The sequence below is a fragment of the Pristiophorus japonicus genome, chromosome 5 (genome assembly GCF_044704955.1).
Source record: "Pristiophorus japonicus isolate sPriJap1 chromosome 5, sPriJap1.hap1, whole genome shotgun sequence".
NCBI classification, from domain to species: Eukaryota; Metazoa; Chordata; class Chondrichthyes; family Pristiophoridae; genus Pristiophorus; species Pristiophorus japonicus.
The window spans coordinates 169,626,192-169,650,245 of NC_091981.1; the positions used below are offsets into that span (position 1 = coordinate 169,626,192).

At 41.4% G+C, this 24,054-nt stretch overlaps 1 protein-coding gene across 3 annotated transcripts in view; it reads left to right on the forward strand.

Moving 5' to 3' along the window:
* elp2 (elongator acetyltransferase complex subunit 2) overlaps positions 1 to 24,054 on the forward strand; it is a 197,779-nt gene that overhangs the window by 127,984 nt on the left and 45,741 nt on the right. For all 3 annotated transcript variants that reach the window (XM_070881084.1, XM_070881085.1, XM_070881086.1), the window contains one exon: positions 14,680 to 14,752. In XM_070881084.1, the coding sequence (XP_070737185.1) occupies positions 14,680 to 14,752 (73 nt within the window). The remainder of the gene's footprint in view (positions 1 to 14,679; positions 14,753 to 24,054) is intronic.

Consider the following 24,054-nt stretch of genomic DNA (forward strand, 5'->3'; position numbering starts at 1 on the left):
TACGAGCAGAGGGGGCAAACTTGGGCCCAATGATTCTTTTTTTTTTCTTGTTTTAAACAAAAATGAAATATGTAAAAACACATTGGTCCTGAATTTGCGGTCGAAGGGAAATAAAATCCGCAAATAAAATGCTCGCGTACTCCAGGAGCAATGGAGATTTGTGGTCCTGGGCCTCTCTGTATACACGCGGGAAGAGGCCCACGCATCTCAAGGGCACACGTGGTTCGAGTGGGCCAGCCCAACGAATGAAAGAAGGGGATCCTCATTCATGAATGGGAATACCCAAAAAATACATCTAGGCATCAAATACATTTTTTTTTTAAAAACATCCGTATTTAAAATTAATTAAAATGTTTAATTAAATATTTAAAACCAAAAATTTTTGGAAAAATATACATGTTTTAAAGGGGCTAAAAATAAATTTACCTTATTGCACAGGTTTTTTAAATGTATAAATTATTGCTAAAATTTTATTTTTCTATTTTTTAAAACTCTTACGCCTGCTTTTACTAGGCGTAAGAATTTCACGGGCATTCGCTGGGCAGAACTCTTCACCCGCGGAGGCCCTTTGCCTGGAGATGCGGTAGATCTGTCAAGAATTCTTGACAGATCACAAGTTCCGGGTTTTAGCGCACACTCAACACATGCCTAAACCCAGAACTTGTGATCGCACATTATGTAACACAGAATGTAACAAGTTAATCATGTTCTCCATTCCTTTCAAAAAGCTTGTAAAGACTGATGTAACTTTCACCATCAAATGGCAATGTAAATGAAATGCAAGATTTACAGTATAAGGTTTCAGTGACAGATTAAAATATTGTTTTCGGTTCTGTTTTTATTGACTTCAGTACATCTACTTTAAAGTTGGTAGCTAATAATTTACTGGAATTAAACAAAAAAACCCTCTGCAAAATCCAGTGCATAAGTCATATCTTAATACAGGTTCTTTTACAATCTTGCAAGCTTGAGGTGAGGAATATTCACAGATACAATGCACTTGCTGCTTTATACAATAAGAAACAAAATTATTTAACTCTAGCTTTATCCTGTTTTGAATTTAGTTTTGCAAAGATCTTGAATTTTACATTTCTTGTAGCAAACATTCATCCAAAGCTGATATCCATCATTATTCAAAAGGCATGATTGCTCTGATGTCATGTTAGTGGTGTTAGTGGAGAGCATCTGAAATACTCACATAATTGCACAATAGGCATGCTGTTCACTAAAATTTCAGTGACGTGTAATGGGGAGTGCAGGAAACTTGTGTGCTATATTCACTTGAACTGTATCTTCACTTGGTATGTGCCATATTCACTTGAATCGCTCACTATTCCAGAATCATTCTGGAATGTAAAGATAAACCCCGGCTTCTATTCTCCACTACTAACTGTCTTTTTAAACCTCTCTCCCTAGTCTCCACCCTCACCTCCGACAATAAGTAAGTGTGAGGAGCTCAGGACTTCTTTGTCTCTAAGATTGAGACCATCCGTTCGGCTGCCTCTGCCTCTCCCCTTCCTTCCCCTAGCTCACTGGGCTAAACTTCCTCCAAGAAAGCCCCCTGCCTTAGCCCTGACCTCACATCTTTCTCCATTTTCCGATCTCTCCTCATGACCTTTCTGAGCTCATCCTGTCCACGAGACCCACTTCCTGCTCCCTTGATTCTATTCCCACCAAACTGCTGACCACTCAACTTCCTTTTCTGGCTCCCATGTTAGCCGACATTGTTAACAGTTCGCTCTCCTCAGGTACCGTCTCCCCTTTTCTCAAATCTGCCGTCATCATCCCTCTCATCATAAAACCAACCCTCGATCCCTCTGTTATTATAAACTACCGCCCCATCTGTCGAAATCTCGACTCACAATATACGACTCAGACACCTTCAGCCCGGCAGATGTTCCCTTAATTTTACTTGCTAGCAACGGAAAAGTCTCACTCAGTCAACGGCTAAGTGAACACCTTTGAAATGGTACAATTTCACGAGATATTTATACAGTAAAAACCCAAATTATGGCCTCTTCCTGTGTATTGGCTCTGTCTTGCAGTCAGTGAATACAGATAAAGAGTTAATTACTACATCCTTGTCCTGACATGGTTTCCTTTTTTTCCTTTTGTCAGGGTTATTAGTTGGCGAGTCAGCCATTACTCGATGAGACTGTGGTAATGAGCTATTACCGGCATTGCATTGTGTCAGAATTGTCCAGTTATCTTTTTGCATGAAATGGATGAGGTCTGTATAAGAGATAATGGCTGGTGGTTTGAGTATCTCGAAAAGGGTGGGGCGGAGTGGAACTGGTGTTGTATGGACAATAGGAGAGCACCATGGGTGATACTTGTCTTAGCAGGACTTGTCTCCTAGCTGTCTGGTGGCCATTGATTAATTATCAGCTGTTTCAAGCCAGGTTTTGCTGTTTATGCAAACCGACTGTTGCAGAAATTTCTGGAAGGACCAGGACTCCATTTTGTTTTATATCAAAAGGGCACAAAAATACAGTGTGATACAGCTTAGATAAAAATACATTTCCACACATCTCCAACCTCCCTTTCCTCTCCAAAGCCCTTGAACGTGTTGTCACCTCCCAAATCCGTGCCCATCTTTCCTGCAATTCCATGTTTGAATCCCTCCAATCCGGTTTCCACGCCTTCCACAGTACCGAAATGGCTCTCATCAAAGTCACAAATGACATCTTTTGTGACTGTGACAAAGGCAAACTATCCTTCTTTGCTCTTCTTAACTTGTCTGCAGGCTTTGACATGGTTGACCACTCGATCCTTCTCCAAATCCTCTCCACTGCCATCCAGCTGCGTGGGACTGTGAGAGGGGATAGGAAAAGCCAATTCCAGCGGTATCCTACTCCTGATAAAATGTCTAGAACATTAAATTTTCATCACCGACACCTTGTTCCGCCAGAGGGACAAATACAAGGCATTGTGGCAACACCCTCGCTCCAAACACTGGCACCTGCTTGACTATGTCATCGTCCGAGCCAGGGATCGCAAGGATGTGCGCATCACCTGCGCCATGACAGGAGCTGACGACTACTGGACGGACCACCACCTAATCCGATCCATCATTGACATCAACACAGCCCCAAAGCAGAGGGGGCAGCAGAAGCAGCGCCGCAAAAAAGTCAATGCCGGGGCACTTAAAGAACCAGCTAAGAGAGCCCTATGCAGTTAGCGCCTCACAGCTAACCTGGCGTACCTTGATGACCCCGAGACACAGCATGCTCACAGCTCTTGGTCTGCCCTGCAGGCCTCCATAACCAGTGCTTGTGAAGAGACGCTCGGTCACTCGACCAGGAAACACCAGGATTGGTTTGATGAGAATGACCAGGAGATCCAAGAGCTAATAGATCACAAGTGCAGGGCATTTCTGAGCCTTAAACAACCCAACTTGGGAGCAGCAAGGCAGCGTTACAGACGGCTTAAGGCTGAGGTCCAACAAAAAATCCGGGTCCTAAAGCACACCCAAGACCCCATCCCACTGCTGGTCAAGAACGGGGAAACACTCATCAAGGACACCGAGGCAGTCAGGGCCTGCTAGAAGGAGCACTTCGAGATCTCCTCAATCGAGACTCTGCCTTTGACTCAAATGTTCTCCACTCCATCACGTAGCATGCTACCTGCCACCACCTCAGTAAAACCCCAGCACTGCACGAGGTAGAAAAAGCCATAAGACAGCTTAAGAACAGCAAGGCTACAGGAGCGGATGGAATCCCCGCTGAAGCACTGAAGTATGGCGGAGAGGCATTATTGGCGTGAATACATGACCTCATCTCTCTCATCTAGAGGGAGGAGAGCATGCCGGGAGATCTCAGAGATGCAGTGATCGTGACCATCTTTAAAAAAGGGACATCTGACTGTGACAACTGCAGAGGAATCTCCCTGTTATCAGCCACTGGGAAAGTCGTCGCTAGAGTCCTCCTCAACAGTCTTCTCCCTGTAGCTGAGGAGCTCCTCCTGGAGTCACAGTGCGGATTTCGTCCCCTATGAGGCACAACGGACATGATTTTTACAGCACGACAGCTGCAGGAAAATGCAGGGAACAGCACCAGCCCTTGTACATGGCCTTCTTCAACCTTACAAAGGCCTTTGACATTGTCAACTGCGAAGGTCTATGGAACGTCCTCCTCCGTTTCGGATGCCGCCAAAAGTTTGTCACCATCCTCCACCTGCTTCACGACGACATGCAGGCCATGATCCTTACCAACGGATCCATCACAGACCCAATCCACATCCGGACCGGGGTCAAACGTGGCTGCTTCATCGCCCCTACCCTCTTAATCTTCCTCGGTGCCTCACAGTCAACAAGAACTAATCTACAGAACCAGTGGGAACCTGTTCAACCTTCGTCGTCTCCAGGCCAGGTCCAAGACCACACCAACCTCTATCGTCGAGCTACAGTACGCTTGCGGCTGCGCACATACAGAGGCTGAACTCCAAGTCGTAGTCAGCGTATTTACTGAGGCATACAAAAGCATGGGCCTTACACTAAACATCCGTAAGACAAAGGTCCTCCACCAGCCTATCCTCGCCGCTCAGCACTGCCCCCCCAGTCATCAAAATCCACCCTGGACAACGTGGACCATTTCCCATACCTTGGGAGCCTCTTATCAACAAGAGCAGACATTGACGACAAGATTCAACACTGCCTCCAGTGCGCCAGTGCAGCTTTTGGCCGCCTGAGGAAAAGAATGTTTGAAGACCAGGCCCTCAAATCTGCCACCAAGCTCATGGTCTACAGGGCTGTAGTAATACATTGGCTTCCGGTTAAGCAACGCCTCGATTTCAAAATTCCCTTCCTTATTTTCAAATCCCTCCATGGCCTCGCTCCTACCTATCTCTGTAATCTCCTCCAGTTCCACAACCCCTGAGATGTCTGCGCTTCTCTAATTCTGCCTTCCTGAGCATCTCTGATTTTAATCGCTCAACCATTGGTGGCCGTGCCTTCTGTTGCCTAGGCCCCAAGCTCTGCAACTCCCTGCCTAAACCTCTCCACCTCTCTACCTCTCCTCCTTCAAGATGCTCCTTAAAACATAACTCTTTGATGAAGCTTTTGGTCACCTGCTCTAATTTCTACTTTTGTGCCTCCGTGTCAAATTTTTATTGCATAATACTCCTGTGAAGCGCCTTGGGATGTTTCACGTTAAAGGTCCTATATAAATACAAGTTGTTGTATGTGTAAAAAAAGCAGTTTGTCCCAAAAGAGAGTATTTGAGCCATATAACACCGTGTGAAGCCCTAGTGGTGGTAATGGTGTTAGCTCATCATCTCAAATTACTTCTAAGAGTATTGCACAAGAAGAATATTGGTACAACATTAAACTGAATTGGCTTAAGCACCATCCTTCCTATAATATATTAAAACCAATATTCTGAATACATCTAGTGAAAGCACTGCTTATAAATTGTAGGATCCAGAACAGAGGCATATTATTTGCTTAATGTGATCCTGTTTTACGAGCATTGTCTGTCTTGCGATTATAGCGATCTATCCTATTTTACATTTCAAATTTGTCAAAATTTAGTGCTTCACTTTGTTTTTATTCTTTTAAAATGGAGATCAGTATGTTAGATATGATAATGTTTATGTTCATTGTCATTATGAAGATATAACTTGTCTACCATCAATGACATTTGTAATAATCAAATAATCAACTTTCATTGCAGCCTAACAGCAATTTTTAATGTCAACTTTAAAAAAATTGTAATTTCAAATATCAAACACAAAACTAGGTGGGATTGTGAGTTGTGAGGAGAATGCAAAGTCGCTGCAAGGTGATTTAGATAGGTTGAGTGAGTGGGCAAACACATGGCAGATGCAATATAACGTGGATAAATGTGAAGTTATCCACTTTTGTAGGAAAAACATAAGGACAAAGTATTGTTTAAATGGTGATGGCTTGGAAAGTATCGATGTACAGAGGGACCTGGGTGTCCTTGCGGTGCAGCAAGCAGTTAGGAAGGCAAATGGTATGTTGGCCTTCATTGCAAGAGGATTTGAGTACAGCAGCAAGGATGTCTTACTACAGCTATACAGGGCTTTGGTGAGACCGCACCTGGGGTAGGGTGCGCAGTTTTGGTCTCCTTACCTAAGAAAGGATATATTTGCCATAGAGGGAGTGCAGTGAAGATTCGCCAGACTGATTCCTGGGATGGCAGGACTGTCGTACGAGGAGAGATTGGGTTGACTAGGCCTGTATTCACTAGAGATAGAAGAATGAGAGAGGGATCTCATTGAAACATATAAAATTCTGACTGGGTTGGATAGATTGGATTCGGGGAGGATATTTCCCCTGGTTGGGAAGTCTAGAACAAGGTGTCACAGTCTCAGGATACAGTTAGGGAATTTAGGACCGAGATGAGAAGAAATGTTTTTACTCAGATGGTGGTGAACCTGTGAAATTCTCTACCACAGAAGGCTGTGGAGGCCAAGTCACTGAATATATTTAAGAGGGAGATAGATAGATTTCTAGAAACAAAAGGCATCAAGGGGCATGGGGGAAAAGCGGGAATATGGTGTTGAGATAGAGGATCAGCCATGATCATATTGAATGGCGGTGCAGACTCGAAGTGCCGAATGGCCTACTACTGCCCCTATTTTCTATGTTTCTATGATTTATATTTAACCTAACTTGTCAAACTGTCTCTTGTCACTTATCATGGATTAAATATTTCATAATTTATTAGCCTTCTGACTGCTAGAAAGTCCCAGTAACTGACTGTTCCTGAGCAGGCCAGTTTTATGTTAGTTTTCAGCACACACATACCCCCCCAACCTTGATTACCCTTCTCCCATTGCCCTTTCCTACCCTCTTACTGCCACATTCCCATACGAGCTTGAGTGCAAAGCTGGTTTTCAGCAGCAAACTGGGAATAAATTAAAAAGCACAGGCAGTGCAACTTTAAGGAACAGATCTGAGTGCTGGAGCTTGGTGAAGCAGAGGCACTACCAAGTGCTGGGAGGACTGAAAAGTAAACATAGAAACATAGAAAATAGGTGCAGGAGTAAGCCATTTGGCCCTTCGAGCCTGCACCACCATTCAATATGATCATGGCTGATCATTCAACTTCAGTACCCCATTCCTGCTTTCTCTCCATACCCCTTGATCCCTTTAGACGTAAGGGTGACAACTAACTCCCTTTTGAATATATCTAACGAACTGGCCTCAACAACTTTCTGTGGTAGAGAATTCCACAGGTTAATAACTCTCTGAGTGAAGAAGTTGCCCTTCATCTCGGTCCTAAATGGCTTACCCCTTATCCTTAGACTGTGACCCTTGGATCTGGACCTCCCCAACATCGGAAACATTCTTCCTGCATCTAACCTGTCCAATCCCGTCAGAATTTTATATGTTTCTATGAGATCCCCTCTCATTCTTCTAAATTCCAGTGAATATAAGCCTGGTTGATCCAGTCTTTCTTCATATGTCAGTCCTGCCATCCTGGGAATCAGTCTGGTGAACCTTCGCTGCACTCCCGCAATAGCAAGAATGTCCTTCCTCAGATTAGGAGACCAAAACTGTACACAATATTCAAGTTGTGGCCTCACCAAGGCCCTGTACATCTGCAATAAGACCTCCCTACTCCTATACTCAAATCCTCTCGCTATGAAGGCCAAAATGCTATTTGCCTTCTTCACCGCCTGCTGTACCTGCATGCCAACTTTCAATGACTGATGTACCATGACACCCAGGTCTCATTGCACCTCCCCTTTTTCTAATCTGTCACCATTCATATAATATTCTGCCTTCCTGTTTTTGCCACCAAAGTGCATAACCTCACATTTATCTACATTATACTGCATCTGCCATGCATTTGCCCACTCACCTAACGTGTCCAAGTCACCCTGCAGCCTCCTAGTATCTTCCTCGCAGCTCACATTGCCACCCAGCTTAGTGTCATCTGCAAACTTGGAGATATTACATTCAATTCCTTCGTCTAAATCATTAATGTATATTGTAAATAGCTGGGGTCCCAGCACTGTACCTTGCGGTGCCCCACTAGTCACTGCCTGCCATTCCGAAAAGGACCCATTTATTCCTACTCTTTGCTTTTGTCTGCCAACCAGTTCTCTATCCACGTCAATACATTACCCCCAAATAATAAGTGTGCATCGTGTGGTTAAAGGTACTACCCAGACATTACACCCAGGCATGTCAAAATCATGACTCAGGAAGTAAGTGTGACAAACTGGAAATGTGCACTAGATGCAAGACTTTTAATATATTAATATAAGGATGTTTCATATTTTTATTACACGTTTGACCACAGGATTTTTAAACTATTATGCCAAAAAGAACAGCTCAAGCAATGCTGCCAACACTCAAGTACTGTGATTTTTGGAAGTGCTTTTATTAATTGCTTGTGAGTCAGCTGGGAAATTTAAAATGTAGCAGTAATTTTTTTAATTGCACATACTGGCTCTAAGAGTCCTGCCTGCCGTGAGTGCCTATCAGGAAATTACGTGAAATTAGTCCCTGATTTTCTGTCCAATTAAAAAGTTGAACATCCCTGCCCTCGGTGATCTCCTCGATTGTGATAGGTAATCAAGGTTTCACTACAATGCAATATTTGTAGCCTATTCTAAGTTTAAAACATTTAATTAACTTGTTTCTTCTAACTTCCTGCTCCTGTGTCCATTTCGGAGATGGGTGCAACTTTATTAAAAATGAAAATTACAATTTGGCTAAGATTTAGCTTCAAAGACTTTTTAGTCTTTGTAATAGCAAAGATATCATGAATGACACACCAATCTCTATATTTTATGAATCAAATCAGAAAGGAGCTCTGCCGAAGAATTATCCTTGAGTGTCCCAAGGAGAGTTAACTTAGACAACTAAATGCATTTGCATTTGTGGGACAAGGTTTCTTTATTTAACAGGCATATTTGTAGTCTGCTAACTGATTTGAAATACATTAAATGCAGGAATTGTGTCCAGGTTGATCTGTACCTGATTCTACATTTAAGTTACTCATTTCAAAACTTGGTTTGTAATGTATTTTTTTTAAGATTTAATTTTTGTCTGTTGTATCATTGTAAGTGGCTGTAATTACTATTCTCTCAGTATTTTCCCCTTTTTGTTCCTGTTTCATTGGTCCAGACTTTGCAGTAGTAATAACAGCGAGGCTGTCGGCACTCGCATTTATTACAGGGTAAAACTGACAGCAACTTCTGCCATCCTCACATGCGCAGTTAAATGCAGAAATCCAGAAGTTGCTGTCAGTGATACCCTGCTCCTCCACAAGCTACGCTGTTGAAGACTTTGTTTTTGGAATCTGCAAAAAGATCACTAATGAACTTAGGGTAATTATCCACTAGTCTCACACTAAAGACAGATGAAAAAGTTAGGGGTTGTGCAGTCAGGAGTGTAATAAATGATAATTACTGCTGAACAACCTCTCTGGTCCTGAAAAATCAATTGTACAAGTGTGAAGTCTTATTCCCTCAGAAGAAAATTAATGTTGCAGTCTAAAAGAAAAATTAAATTTTTAGTTTTCCTTTTTCTTTTTTATGTCGCTCCCTTAATCCCATGTGTATGTCTCGATCTTTATTTCGCATCCTGTACAATGATTTGAATGTAATTTATATTTCCAGTTTTTAACTTCCTGATTTACAGTCTGTGGGGGGCGAAATTCCCCTGCTGGGCACCTCCCGTTAGTGCCTCTGGGGGTGCTAATGAGGTGCAAAAGTGATTTCGCCCAAGCGGGGGCGCTACCAGCTCCCGTGAAATTGCGTGGGATTTAGCGGAGGCGTGAACCACTTAGCTTACATAAACTGCACCTGTTGTACAGTTATAACTGCTGTACAAGTGCCTGCCATTATAAAGTAACATGAAGTAAGTCGGAATTGATAAGTTAGCATGATATGGTTCAATAGATTGCCTAAATCACACAATCTTGTTGAATGGAAGTACTGGAATTAATTATGATTGATTGGTTATGGGGTGGATGCTCAATTTATTGAATCTTTTTTAAATTCCAATAAATTTCGGGAGAAATAAAGCAATTTGCATTTATATAGTGCCTTTTCCCAAAGAATTTCACTGGTGGGGATTGGACCTGAGCAGAAGTAAGGAATGAGTTAAGATAGGTGGTGGAATTCTAGAGTATGGGGGCAAGGTAGCTGAAGGTTCTGATATTGATGATAGACAGTAAATAGACCAGAGTCTTAACAGTGGAGGTGCAAGCAGGGATGCAGGGCTGGAAGGGGTTCTCGAGGTAGAGTGGAGTGAGACTATAGCGGGATTTGTAGATGAAGGCAAAGATTTAAAGTTTATGTGCTGAGGGTTGGTGAGCCAGTTGCAATTGGGGAGGACAAGATTATGGGTGAGTCAGACTGTGCAAGATGAGATTTGGGAGTTTAGTGTTGGTATAACCGAACAAAATTATATATTATAAAATAAAAGTGAAGTTAGAGTTTAAAACTGAGCAAACTAAAAACAACGAATAGAGACAGAGTTTCCAAGATTAGCTCTGTTTGTAGTAAGTGGTAAGGCATTAGAAACTGTATAGAAATCATTTTGCTTTGCTTTGCCTTGTCATGTGCAACTCTGGGAGGATGGAGAGGAAACCTATCTGGTAATTTTTCCCTGTGTTCTCTATGCACTCTGAATTTTTGAAATTAGAATCTAAAGGCTAATTAATGTTTGGACAGTTATGGGCACTGTGTGTCTGAATTTCCAATTTGCATTTTCTGCTTCCCTGCTGACTGAATGCAGAAATTTGAATATGGTTGTATAAGCGCAAACCCCATTTTTATAAATCAAGATGTTATATAGGACTATTGGAATATATGCATGGGCGCCTATTTAAAGAAGGAAACTGTTAGAATGGTTATAGAAAATGAGTGAAGCCTGGTAGATTACTTATCTTGCAATAGTGTTGTCTTTTCTGCCAAGATTATTAGCCTGCTATATTGACAGAACTGGGTCAAGTGACTGGAGTTGAGGCAGGACATGAGTTTTTTCTACTCTTTCCTTCAGCAGTACTGATCAAAATATATGTTGGGTACAATAATGCTGTAGGTTTATTCCCCTAAAATATAAAATTGCTGCTAATTAAGCAGAAGTATCTCAGAGAGAATGTGAAGATTTGCATCTGTGTTTTTCACGTAAATCAAAAAGCTGACAATTACTGAACATTTTACTATCATTATGCTACATTATTGTATGGGTGAAAAAGCAGCGCACAAAAAGGACGGTACATTTCCTATGGGGCTTTTGTTGGCAAATGCTGGCAAAGTGATTTAAATTGGATTTAGGCATGTGCAGGCCATGCTTTCCAGTGAAACAACAAATATGTGCTGCAGTTTATGGTATTCCAAAATTGGTGTATTTTCTCGGCTTTGCCATAGTGCTGGAAACAAAACAAAATTGCAATATTCTATTTCCACATTCTGATACCATCTTCTTCATGTCTGATTGGTCATAAGGTGGGGACCTAACTTAAGTTTCAGGAGTTCTCTGAACCCTGGTTGGCTACTTTATTAAAATATTTTCGAGCTTGTGTTGTGATGCTGAATAGTCTAAGGGCTATAGCGGGGGAGGAACTTAACACAATCACAATCACTAAGGAGGTGGTACTCAGTAAGATAATGGGACTAAAGGTAGATAAATCCCCTGGGTTTTAAGAGAAGTAGTGGCAGGGATTGTGGATGCATTGGTTGTAATTTACCAAAATTCCCTAGATTCTGGGGAGGTCCCAGCAGATTGGAAAACTGCAGATATAACACCCCTATTTAAAAAAAAAGAGACAGACAAAAAGCAACAAGTTATAAACCAGTTAGTCTAACATCTCTGGTTGGGAAAATGTTGGAGTCTATTATTAAAGAAGCAGTAGCAGGACATTTGGAAAAGCAAAATTCGGTCAGACAGAGTCAGCATGAATTTATGAAGGGGCAGTCATGTTTTGACAAATTTGCTGGAATTCTTTGAGGATGTACCGAACAGGGTGGATAAAGGGGAACCAATGGATGTGGTGAATTTGGACTTCCAGAAGGCATTTGACAAGGTGCCACATAAAAGGTTACTGCACAAGATAAAAGTTCATGGGGTTGAGGGTAATATATTAGCATGGATAGAGGATTGGCTAACTAACAGAGAACAGATAGTCAGGATAAATGGTTCATTCTCTGGTTGGCAATCAGTAACTAGTGGGGTGTCACAGGGATCAGTGCTGGGACCCGAACTATTTACAATCTATATTAAAAACTTGGAAGAAGGGATTGAGCATAACGTAGACAAGTTTGCTGACGATACAAAGATGGGAGGGAAAGCAATGTGTGAGGAGGACCCAAAAAATCTGCAAAAGGACATAGATAGGCCAAGTGAGTGGACAAAAATTTGGCAGATGGAGTATAATGTCGGAAAGTGTGAGGTCATGCCCTTTGGCAGAAAAATCAAAGAGCAAGTTATTATTTAAATGGAGAAAGATTGCAAAGTGCCGCAGTACAGCGGGATCTGGGTGTACTTGTGCATAAAACACAAAAGGATAGTATGCAGGTACAGCAAGTGATCAGGATTGGCCTTTATTGCAAAGGGGATGGAGTCTAAAAGCAGGGAAGTCTTGCTAAAGCTATATAAGGTCTTGGTGAGGCCACACCTGGAGTACTGCGTGCAGTTTTGGTTTCCATATTTACGAAAGAATATACTTGCTTTGGAGGCAGTTCAGAGAAGGTTCATTAGGTTGATTCCGGGGATGAGGGGGTTGACATGAGGAAAGCTTGAGTAGATTGAGCCTCTATTCATTGAAATTCAGAAGAATGAGAGGTGATCTTAGCGAAACGTCTCAGATTATGAGCGGGCTTGACAAGGTGGATGCAGAGAAGATGTTTTCACTGATGGGGGAGACTAGAACTAGAGGGCACAATCTTAGAATAAGGGGCTGTCCATTTAAAACAGAGATGAGGAGAAATTTCTTCTCCCAGAGGGTTGTAAATCTGTGAAATTCACTGCCTCAGAGAGCTATGGAAGCTGGGACATTGAATAAATTTAAGACAGAAATAGACAGTTTCTGAACTGATAAGGGAATAAGGGGTTATGGGAAGCAGGTGGGGAAATGGAGCTGAGTCCATGATCAGATCAGCCATGATCTTATTGAATGGCAGAGCAGGCTCGAGGGGCCGTATGGCCTATTCCTGTTCCTATTTCTTATGTTCTTACGCTGAATGGAGCATTTACAGTAATAATGCCAGTCATGTGTCAGGAATATCTTTGTTGCTCGAATAATATACAAATAAAAATATACTATTTTATTTGAAAGATTGTAAAAAGTGTCTCCTTTTACACCATCCTCTATTCCTTACTGTATTTTCTATTAATTGTTAATTGTGCACTATTACTTGAGTACTCCCTTTTTATATATAACACAAAATCAGTCACTGATTGGTTAACAAAAAAAAATATTTTTTTTTTAGCTAGATACCAGCCTGAAAGTTGTAATTTGGCCTGGTCACGTCAAAATACGTGACATAAGGGCCTCAATCTGCCTGAACACCTGATAAAATAGCTGAGTGCTGCAGGGAGCTGAACACCACTGAAAACAAATGAATTCACCAGCATTCGATGGAATAAATATCTATCTGGTCCATACTGTTTTTCATGGGCTCTGCTAATTGTTGTTGAGCTTTAAAGGAGAACAAAATAGTATAATTATATATGCTTAGTTAGCTTATAAATTGATGATTTAAGGACGAGCTTTCTAGAATGTCGTGGAATTGTTTAATCCTTTACCAGTGCCTTCTATTACTGATACAGCAAAGCCCCATGTTACGGACACTGCAGGTGGATGTACAGTAGTGCAGTGAGTGCAGGAAACATGGTAGTTAGACCATTTTCTTGCAGCATAATGAAACTTGCACACAGTATTACATACAATTTAAATAGAAGAAATAGATTTCCTAAGTTAACAAACTATATTGTTATAACTGAATATTTTCAGATATTTCATAATGAAGATATTTTAGATTGGTAGTGCTGTCTTATCATCTTCATCACAGGCAGTCTCTCAAAATCGAGGAAGACTTGCTTCCACTCTAACTACTGCAGTTGTACAGGGCCTTGGTGAGGCCTCACCTTGAATATTGTGTACAGTTTTGGTCTCCTCATCTGAGGAAGGACATTCTTGTTATTGAGGGAGTGCAGTAAAGGTTCACCAGACTGATTCCCGGGATGGCAGGACTGACATATGAAGAAAGACTGGATCGACTAGGCTTATATTCACTGGAATTTAGAAGAATGAGAGGGGATCTCATAGAAACATAAAATTCTGACGGAATTGTACAGGAAGAATGTTCCCGATGTTGGGGCGGGGGGAGGGAGGGCGAGGGGAGCTGATGCCACCTGCAGAACCTATTCTGCAGCGAAGTGAAGCCCAAAGCTATTGTGTTGTCATTTAATTGTCTGGCTAATCTGTTTACATTTGTACATTAGCACAATGGAATGGACTCCAGGTAAAAAAATGAGGGTGCAATGCATGTCTTTTATTGTGTAACTGTTCAGTGGTACTCGTGTTCTACTTTTTACATAATTTTATGTTTCTTTGCCAACAAAGATAGAGAGAAATGCCTACACCACTGCCTCTTTTTGAGTATTTAACTACAGATGAGTTGTGGTTTTATCGTATATCTTTTCCTTCTTTTTAAAAGTGCCTCAAATGTATTTTTTCTTTCCAATAGATATGGGCATGGTTATGAAGTATTCTGTGTTGCCTGTAATACCTCATCGACTGTGGTGGCTTCAGCATGTAAGGTATTGTGTGATAATATTGTGAAGATAATAAATACATATTGTAATTACAAATCTCACATTATTGTGTGAACAGTCTACTTTTAATACTCCAGTTGATTTTGTTCTGTAATATATTTTACTGTGTCTCGAACTGTTCCTCTGGCTTCATCAGTAATTAGCAATTAGTATTGAGAATTGTTCCTAACACAATCTATTACATATTAAAATGGCTGAATGGATAGCATCATTCAATCTTAGAATAATTGGAAAACCCTATGTCAGCCTCCTCATGGGCTTTCTATTATAAAACTGTCCACATTTACCTGCAGTACCTGTGACACTTTGAAAGGCTTTTACAGTTGTCACCTGCCATTGGGTTCAAAAATATCAGTTCATTATGTAAATTGGGGAATTATCTTTGCATGCCTTTACAGATCCTGATCACTGTATGGCACTACAGCAATAGGTTTCCTCCAATTGAAATGTATGAGCGTGACCCTGAATTATTGTTTTGTGATTTCCAATAGCCAGAGTTTGCTTTAGCTGGGCATCTAACCATTAGTTAGCCATGCCCTTGTGTGTTAAAGTTTTTTAGTCTTTTGTGTGGCAAGTTGCAGAAAGTGCGAGCCGGTATAGCAAGGGAAATGGCATCTGGGACCTGAATGGACAAGGCAAGCAACTGTGTGTCTCCTTAACTAATCAGATTGGAGAATTGTGAAATTAACAGTGCAAGGAATGAGAAGGAAGTGTAAATCAGAGTGGGTGAATTCAATGTTAAATCAGGTACAGAAAGAGAAATAAAGAGAGGAAAGAGTGATCAGATTAGGAGAGAGCAAAAATAGAGACAGAAGGAAAAGTAACTTTAAAAAAATATTTTAATAATCTATTAGAACCATTAATACTTGGAAATCTCAGCGGGTCAGGCAGCATCTGTGGAGAGAAAAACAGAGTTAACGTTTCGGGTCGACGACCCTTCGTCAGAGCTGGCGAATGTTCGAAAAGAGCACATTTTTAAGCACTGAAAGGGGGAGGGAAAGATAGAACAAAGTCAGCATGAATTTATGAAAGGGAAATCATGCTTGACGAATCTTCTGGAATTTTTTGAGGATGTAACTAGCAGAGTGGACAAGGGAGAACCAGTGGATGTGGTGTATTTGGACTTTCAAAAGGCTTTTGACAAGGTCCCACACAAGAGATTGGTGTGCAAAATCAAAGCGCATGGTATTGGGGGTACTGTACTGACGTGGATAGAGCACTGATTGGCAGACAGGAAGCAGGGAGTCGAGATAAACGGATCTTTTTCAGAATGGCAGGCACTGACTAGTGGAATGCTGCAGGGCTCAGTGCTGGGACCTCAGCTCTTTACAATATACATTAACGATTTAGATGAAGGAATTGAGTGTAATATCTCCAAGTTTGTGGATGATACTAAACTGGGTGGCGGTGTGAGGAGAACGCTAAGAGGCTGCAGGGTGACTTGGACAGGTTAGGTGAGTGGGCAAATACATGGCAGATGAAGTATAATGTGGATAAATGTGAGATTATCCATTTTGGGGGCAAAAACACGAAGGCAGAATATTATCTGGATGGCGGCAGATTAGAAAAAGGGGAGGTGCAACGAGACCAGGGTGTCATGGTTCATCAGTCACTGAAAGTGGGCATGCAGATATAGCAGGTGGTGAAGAAGGCAAATGGTATGTTGGCCTTCATAGCTAGGGGATTTGAGTATAGGAGCAGGGAGATCTTACTGCAATTGTACAGGGCCTTAGTGAGGCCTCACCTGGAATATTGTGTTCAGTGTTGGTCTCCTAATCTGAGGAAGGATATTCTTTCTATTGAGGGAGTGCAGCGAAGGTTCACCAGACTGATTCCAGGGATGGCTGGGCTGTCACATGAGGAGAGACTGGATCAACTGGGCCTTTATTCACAGGAGTTTAGAAGGATGAGAGGGGATCTCATAGAAACATATAAGATTCTGACGGGACTGGACAGGTTAGATGCGGGAAGAATGTTCCCGATGTTGGGGAAGTCCAGAACCAGGGGACATAGTCTTATTATAAGGGGTAAGCCATTTAGGACTGAGATGAGGAGAAACTTCTTCACTCAGAGTTGTTAACCTATGGAATTCCCTGCCGCAGAGAGTTGTTGATGCCAGTTCATTGGATATATTCAAGAGGGAGTTAGATATGGCCCTTACGGCTAAGGGGATCAAGGAGTATGGAGAGAAAGCAGGAAAGGGGTACTGAGGGAATGATCAGCCATGATCTTATTGAATGGCGGTGCAGGCTCGAAGGGCCGAATGGCCTGCTCCTGCACCTATTTTTCTATGTCTATGTTTTCTAAAAGGGAAGGTCCGTGATGGGGTGGAAGGCAAGAGAGATTAGAGAGACAAAAGGGATGATGGGCCGAATTGAAATGGTGATGACAGAAGTTAGAAAAAGGTTCATCCAGATTGGGTGCGAATGGCGGAATAATGATCAGCTGCCATTGGAGACAAAGAGGAAAAAAAACATAAGAGGGAGTGGGGGAAAGGGAGCCAAAGATGGGCAGAGGTTATGCTCTGAAATTGTTGAACTCGATGTTGAATTCAAAAAACTGTGAAGTGCCTAAATGAAAGATGAGGTGTTGTTCCTCAAGCTTACGTTGCGCTTCATTGGAACAGTGCAGGAGTCCGAGGACGGAGATACCGGAGTGGGAGTGGAGTGGAGAATTAAAGTGACAGGCGACCGGAAGCTCAGGGTCACACTTACGGACTGAATGGAGGTGATCCGCAAAGTGGTCATTCAACCAGCGCTTGGCTTCCCCAATGTAGAAGAGACCACATTGGACTCCTGCACTGTCTAAAGGTTACTTGCGCTTGAAATGACAAAATTTAACTTTCTGTGGCGAGTTTAGTTTGTATCTACCTTGTAAATTCAGCAACTTCATGGCATTCAATGCATTTCAATGATGAGACAGTGAGCAAAATGCCTTTTACGCAAAGGTAACGGCGGAGTACCGCAACTCGGACAGCAACCTTTGGATATTGGCATTTAACCGCTCCTCACTTGAAGATGCTGTATTATTTGTGCATAAATAATGACAAGCACCATTAGCCTCACCATTATTTTAACAGCAAAATCTGGCACAATATCTTTTCATAATCAAATTAATTGCAGTTTGCTTACCCAAACACTGCAGCTGTAAAATTCCATTGACTGTCTGAATTTTGAATGACACACTCTTCTGGACACGAGGCTTTCTGTTAGTGTTTATTCACAGGAAGGTTCCCAGGGTAGTTTGCAGGAGCGGGGCTCATGGTACCAGGTAGCCACTCCTGTGACATGCCATTTTCAGAGTAGCAGGCCCTCACTTGCCCCACTGCTTCTGTGTTCATTTGGTTTCTTTGCGAACTTGCCACTTAGCGTGCTCCACCAGGGGCTGGTTTTAATTACTTTACTGCAACTCTTGCTTCCCTTTGGATCCACGTTCCCCCTCAGACCCTTTGGCCATGTCCCTGCTCAATTGGCCTGTTGTTTATAATGCTGTTGCTAACTATAATTGAGGGGGTGGCATTGATTTCCAAAAAGTTTCAGGCCTCAAGGTGATCATTTAAATCAATCCCAATACATTTTCTCCCATTATATAGGAGGGGCAGGGAGCAAAAACCAAGGGAAATGGGGTGGCTGCCACAGAGGGATTTCAAAGACAGGTCGAGGGGGCTGCGGGTAGCTGTTACAAAGGTAGGTATGGAGGATAATGGACTGCCACAGAAGGGATGGAGGTAACCACAGAGAGAATGGGGCATAGGTGTATAAGAACATAAGAAATAGGAGGGGGAGTAGGCCATTTGGCCCCTTGAGCCTGTTCCGCCATTTAATAAGATCATGGCTGATCTGATCATGGACTCAGCTCCACTTCCCTGCCCGCTCCCCATAACGCTTTATTCCCTTTTCGCTCAAAAATCTATCTCTGCCTTAAATATATTCAATGACCCAGCCTCCTCAGCTCTCTGGGGCAGAGAATTCCATAGATTTACAACCCTCAGAGAAGAAATTCCTCCTCATCTCAGTTTTAAATGGGCGGCCCCTTATTCTAAGACTGTGTCCCCTAGTTTTAGTTTCCCCTATGAGTGGAAATATCCTCTCTGCATCCACCTTGTCGAGCCCCCTCATTGTCTTATATGTTTCGATAAGATCACACCTCATTCTTCTCAACGCCAATGTTTATAGGCCCAACCTACTCAACATATCTTCATAAGTCAACCCCCTCATCTCCAGAATCAATCTTGTGAACTTTCTCTGACCAGCCTCTGATGCAAGTATATCCTTCCTTAAATACGGAAGTTTGTCTAGTGTCAACAAGTATTGACGACATTTCTTTTTTAAATTACTGCTCTTTTTAGTCATGCTCCAGGTTTTCTGCTTTTTAAAAAATCTATGTATCATGAAATCTCTCTTGACACCCGTGCCCATTGTTTATAAATGTTTTCCTCACTATTTTTCCCTAAAAATTCTCTTAATTGTAACTTCTCTTGCTCATGCCAGTAACTCTTCTGCTCACCAATAATTTGTCACAAACCTCTAACTTTCCTTCTCACACTTTTCAACACTTGCTGTTCATCAGTTCTGTACTCACTACATCACCTCCACACAATCTGACTACTTCTTCCTCTTTTCTTTCCCTAATGTTTCATGTCTCCCAACAAATTACTCCCTCTGACTGTCACTTCTCCAATTTAACACTTTTATTTCAATCATTGAAGAAACTGACAATTATAAAATTAATAATACTTTTATGGTACAGTTTATGTACAAGATACTATGTTCCAGTTTTGCTTAATACTTTATTCACATTAAACAAAAAAACTTTTACATACACATATATCTATATATATATATATTTATAAATATACTGGCCCAGATTTTGCAGTTAAAAATAACGGTGAGGCTATCAGCACTGTAAATCGAACACCAACCTCTGGCGACTGCACCTGCACAGATAAACATGGAAATCAGGAAGTTGCTGTCCGAGATGCCCTGCTCCTCCAGAAGCTGCACAAGAATAACAACTCACTGAGAGACTCGGCATTGAAGCAACAACAACTTGTATTTATATAGCGCCTTTAACACAATAAAACATCCCAAGGCAGTTCACAAAATTTGACATTGAGCAATATAAGGAGATTGTAAGGCAAGGAGGTAGTTTTTAAGGAGCGTCTTAATGGAGGAAAAAGTGGTAGAGAGGCGGAGAGGTTTAGGGAGGGAATTCCAGAGCTTGGGACGTGGCAGCTAAAGGCAAGGCTGCCAGTGGTGAAGCGATTAAAATCGGGGATGCTCAAGAGGCCTTAATTGGAACACATGGAACATGTGAAGTTGCTGTACTTGGGTGATAGATGCACACTAACTTCGCCATAAAAGGTTGCCGCTTGTCCACTCCAGTGTACGTACATTTTTAACAGCTTGATAAGTCTTAATTACTGCCAAGCAACCTCTCTGGCACTGAAAATTTACTTTTACAAATGTGCAGTTGCATTCCTTCAGATTTTAATTATTGTTGGAGATTTGGCATTGAATTAACTTTTCTAACTGACACTTCCTGGCTTTGCTCTGCGCACCTGTTCAATCTGATTGGTTAAGGAGATACACTGTTGCTTGACCTGTTAATACAGGTTTTAGATCCCCTGTAGAGGGCACTGTGCCGAAATGGCTACCTAATCACAGCAAGTTCCAGTGCAAAACCCCATAGAAAGTCTGTAGGTAAGTGTAATAAATGCTTGGCACTGTTTGTTCACCGCTGACTGCAAAATCCAGCCCAATATAAAATATAAATTTTTAACCCTACTTTCTATATTTCACACGTTCATTTTGACTGCCATTTCTTTTTCCCCAAACCTCTACAATTATATAAAAAACCTTCTGCTATATAATATCCTAACTTTCAATTGCTTATATTCATTTGATTTATTATTTTTGATGGACTCTAACATTACACATATTTATCAAACATATACTCCAACTTCTTGTGAGCAGTGCGATTGGAGATTTATAAAATACATTTGAATAGAAACTAATTTCTTGTTGTATATTTGTTTCTACACATCAGATGTCAAAACCATAACTGAAGCATAACTAACTTTCTGCAATTACACTTGGATTACACCCATTCATGTGTTCTTGATTTGTAATTGTCACAGTTATCCCAAGTGATTCCACCGGTTAGTTGTGCTTGAAGTATGTTGGTTGGTTACAGCGTCATTTTGAGTTTGGTCAGGTCCATATGTAAACCATCAGGTAAATGACTTAAAACTTAGAAGCTGATTTAAAAAAACTCGACCGACATAGCCAATGGGAATTAGACGTTGGTATTTATCCCATGCTATAATCTAACTAAGTTAATGATGTTGACATTGAGATAAGAGTGTATAACATTTCCTAACTTAGTTGTCCTCCATGGTGATTTCAAAATCTTACTTCTTTGTCCCTCCCCCTCAAGAACACCCCCCCCCCCCCCCCTCTCCACTCCCCGGCCTCCCAACAAAAACATCTTGTATTCTATAACAACACCTTTTTATTTACAATAACAACTTACATTTATATAGTGTCCTTAACATAGTGAAACGTCCCAAGGCGCTTCACAAGAGTATTATGAGATAAACAATTTGACACTGAGCCGCATAAGTAGAAATTAGCGCAGGTGACCAAAAGCTTGTTCAAAGAGGTAGGTTTTAAGGAGTGTCTTGGAGGAGGAAAGAGGTAGAGAGGCGGAGAGGTTTAGGCAGGGAATTCCAGAGCCTGGGCATAGGCAACAGAAGGCATGGCCACTAATGGTTTAGCGATTATAAACAGGGATGCTCAACAGGACAGAATTAGAGGAGCGCAGACATCTCGGGGGATTGTCGGGCTAGAGCAGATTACAGAGATAGGGAGGGGCGAAGCCAAGGCAGCGTCTCTAAATTGAGTAACATGTTCACTATCCAGATCGGTTGGCTTTGCTCAAAGGTTTAAAAAGTGGTTTTCTTTGCTGATGAGGTTGATTGGATTTGTACTCTTTTTATCACATTGTTAATAATTCTGTTAAAATATATGGTGGACATTAGAAACTTGTGTACTTTTATCTCCCAGGATTTCTCTTTGCTGAATTCCCACATCCTGTGTCGGAGCATATCTTGATTTTTTTACGTAACCTGTCATATATTTGTTAATTCCAGCCTCATCGTCAACACTTTTGAAATTGTCTTGCAGAAATATAGATTTTTTTAAAATACAAAAGTCAATTTTCTTGCTTGCTGCGAGGCACACAGAGTCACATCCTCCTCTCTGTTAGATTGCTCTATAATGCCACTGATGGGATTATACGCAGCAGGAGCCACAAATTAAATCTCGTGGGCATCAGTATCCCAGAAAAATCAAGCTGTTTGTCTTGGTACTCTGCATGATAAAGTAACAATATGACTGAGCGGTACAAATAAAAAGGTTACAAAGCTATCCATTTATAACACTGATGATAATATTCAGTGGAATGTGTTTCTTTAATTGGATAAAGGCTAAAGTTACAAGTTTTCCATGTTCTCAGCTATAGAGACCATGTATAAACATGGAATTTGTTTTCTTCCATGGTGGTTACATACCAGATATGTTCTCATTTTTTTATTTAAAAAGGCATAAGTCTTGTAGCTAAACATATTTCTTTATTGCCACAAGAAAAAAGACCGACCTCAGGACTTCGCAAAGCTCTTTGCAGCCAATGAAGTATTTTTCATAGGATCATAGAAATTTACAGCACGGAAGGAGGCCTCTTCAGCCCACCGTGTTCGTGCCAGCCAACAGAGATATCCAGCCTAATCCCACTTACCAGCTCTTCGTCCGTAGCATTGTAGGTTACGGCACTTCAAGTGCACATCCAAGTATTTTTTAAATGCGGTGAGGGTTTCTGCCTCTACCACCCTTTTAGGCAGTGAGTTCCAGACTCCACCATTTCCCCTCAAATCCCCTTTAAACCTCCTACCAATTACTTTGAATCTGTGCTCACTGTTTGTTGATCCCTCTGCTAAGGGAAATAGGTCCTTCCTATCCACTCTATCTGGACCCCTCATAATTTTATATACTTCAATAAAGTCTCCCCATTGTCACCTCTGTTCCAAAGAAAACAACCCCAGCCTATCCAATCTTTCCTCATAGCTAAAATTCTCCAGTGCAGGCAACATCCTCGTAAATCTTCTCTGTACCCTCTCTAGTATAAATCACCTCTTTCCTGTAATATGGTGACCAGAACTGCACGCAGTACTTTAGCTGTGGCCTAACTAGTGTTTTATACAGTTCAAGCATAACCTCCATGCTCTTGTATTCTATGCCTCGGCTGATAAAGGCAAATATTCTGTATGCTTTCTTAACCACCTTATCCACATGGCCTCCTACCTTCAAGGGTCTGTGGACATGCACTCCATGGTCCCTCTGTTCCTGTACACTTCTCAGTGACCTACCATTTATTGCGTATTCCCTTGCCTTGTTAACCCTCCCCAAATGCATTACCTCTCATTTCTCTGGATTGAATTCCATTTGCCACTGTTCTGTTTCTCTGACCAGTTCATTGATAACTTCCTGCAGTTTACTGCTTTCTTCTTTATTATCAACCACGCAGCCAATTTTTGTATCATCTGCAAACTTTTTAATCATACCCCCTACCTTAAATCTAAATCATTGATATATACCACAAAAAGCAAGGGACCTAGTTGATTTTGAAGTGTAGTCACTGTTATAATGTAGGAAAGTTAACTTGGGCCTCTCAATTAAGTGGACATTCTGAAGAACATGTCAGCTAGAAACCAGCTTCTTTTAGTTTTTGTTGCATTTTGCGTACATAATTTGTATAAATATTTATAAGTATTAATATGGAGTTCTGACTTTGTAGATGTGTTTTTTTGTTTAAAAAGAGCTTAAGGGCTATTCCATCAAGTTCTTCGAAAGGATTGTATCTTGATTGTTTTTACGCCAATCACATCTCATTTTGAAATGTTTCTCCGCAACGTTATTCACGGAATGTGTATGGCTTAACATGGTAACATACAACAGTTCCCTATATCATGCAATACAAATCATAAAAATTTGTATATGCTTTGTTTATTGAGAGATCTTGGCCAAAAAACATTTACTTAAGGATAGTGCATTACTGGTCTCTTATTCATTTAGAATATTAAATCTGTACCTCACCTAAGTGGACATTCTTAATGTATGAGTCCAGACGATGAATATCAGCAGGTTGTTCGACTTTGGGTAGGATCATTACAACCAAGTTTGATCTGTCCTCACTTAAAGTCCGTGCATGCATGTGTTCTTACAGGATCT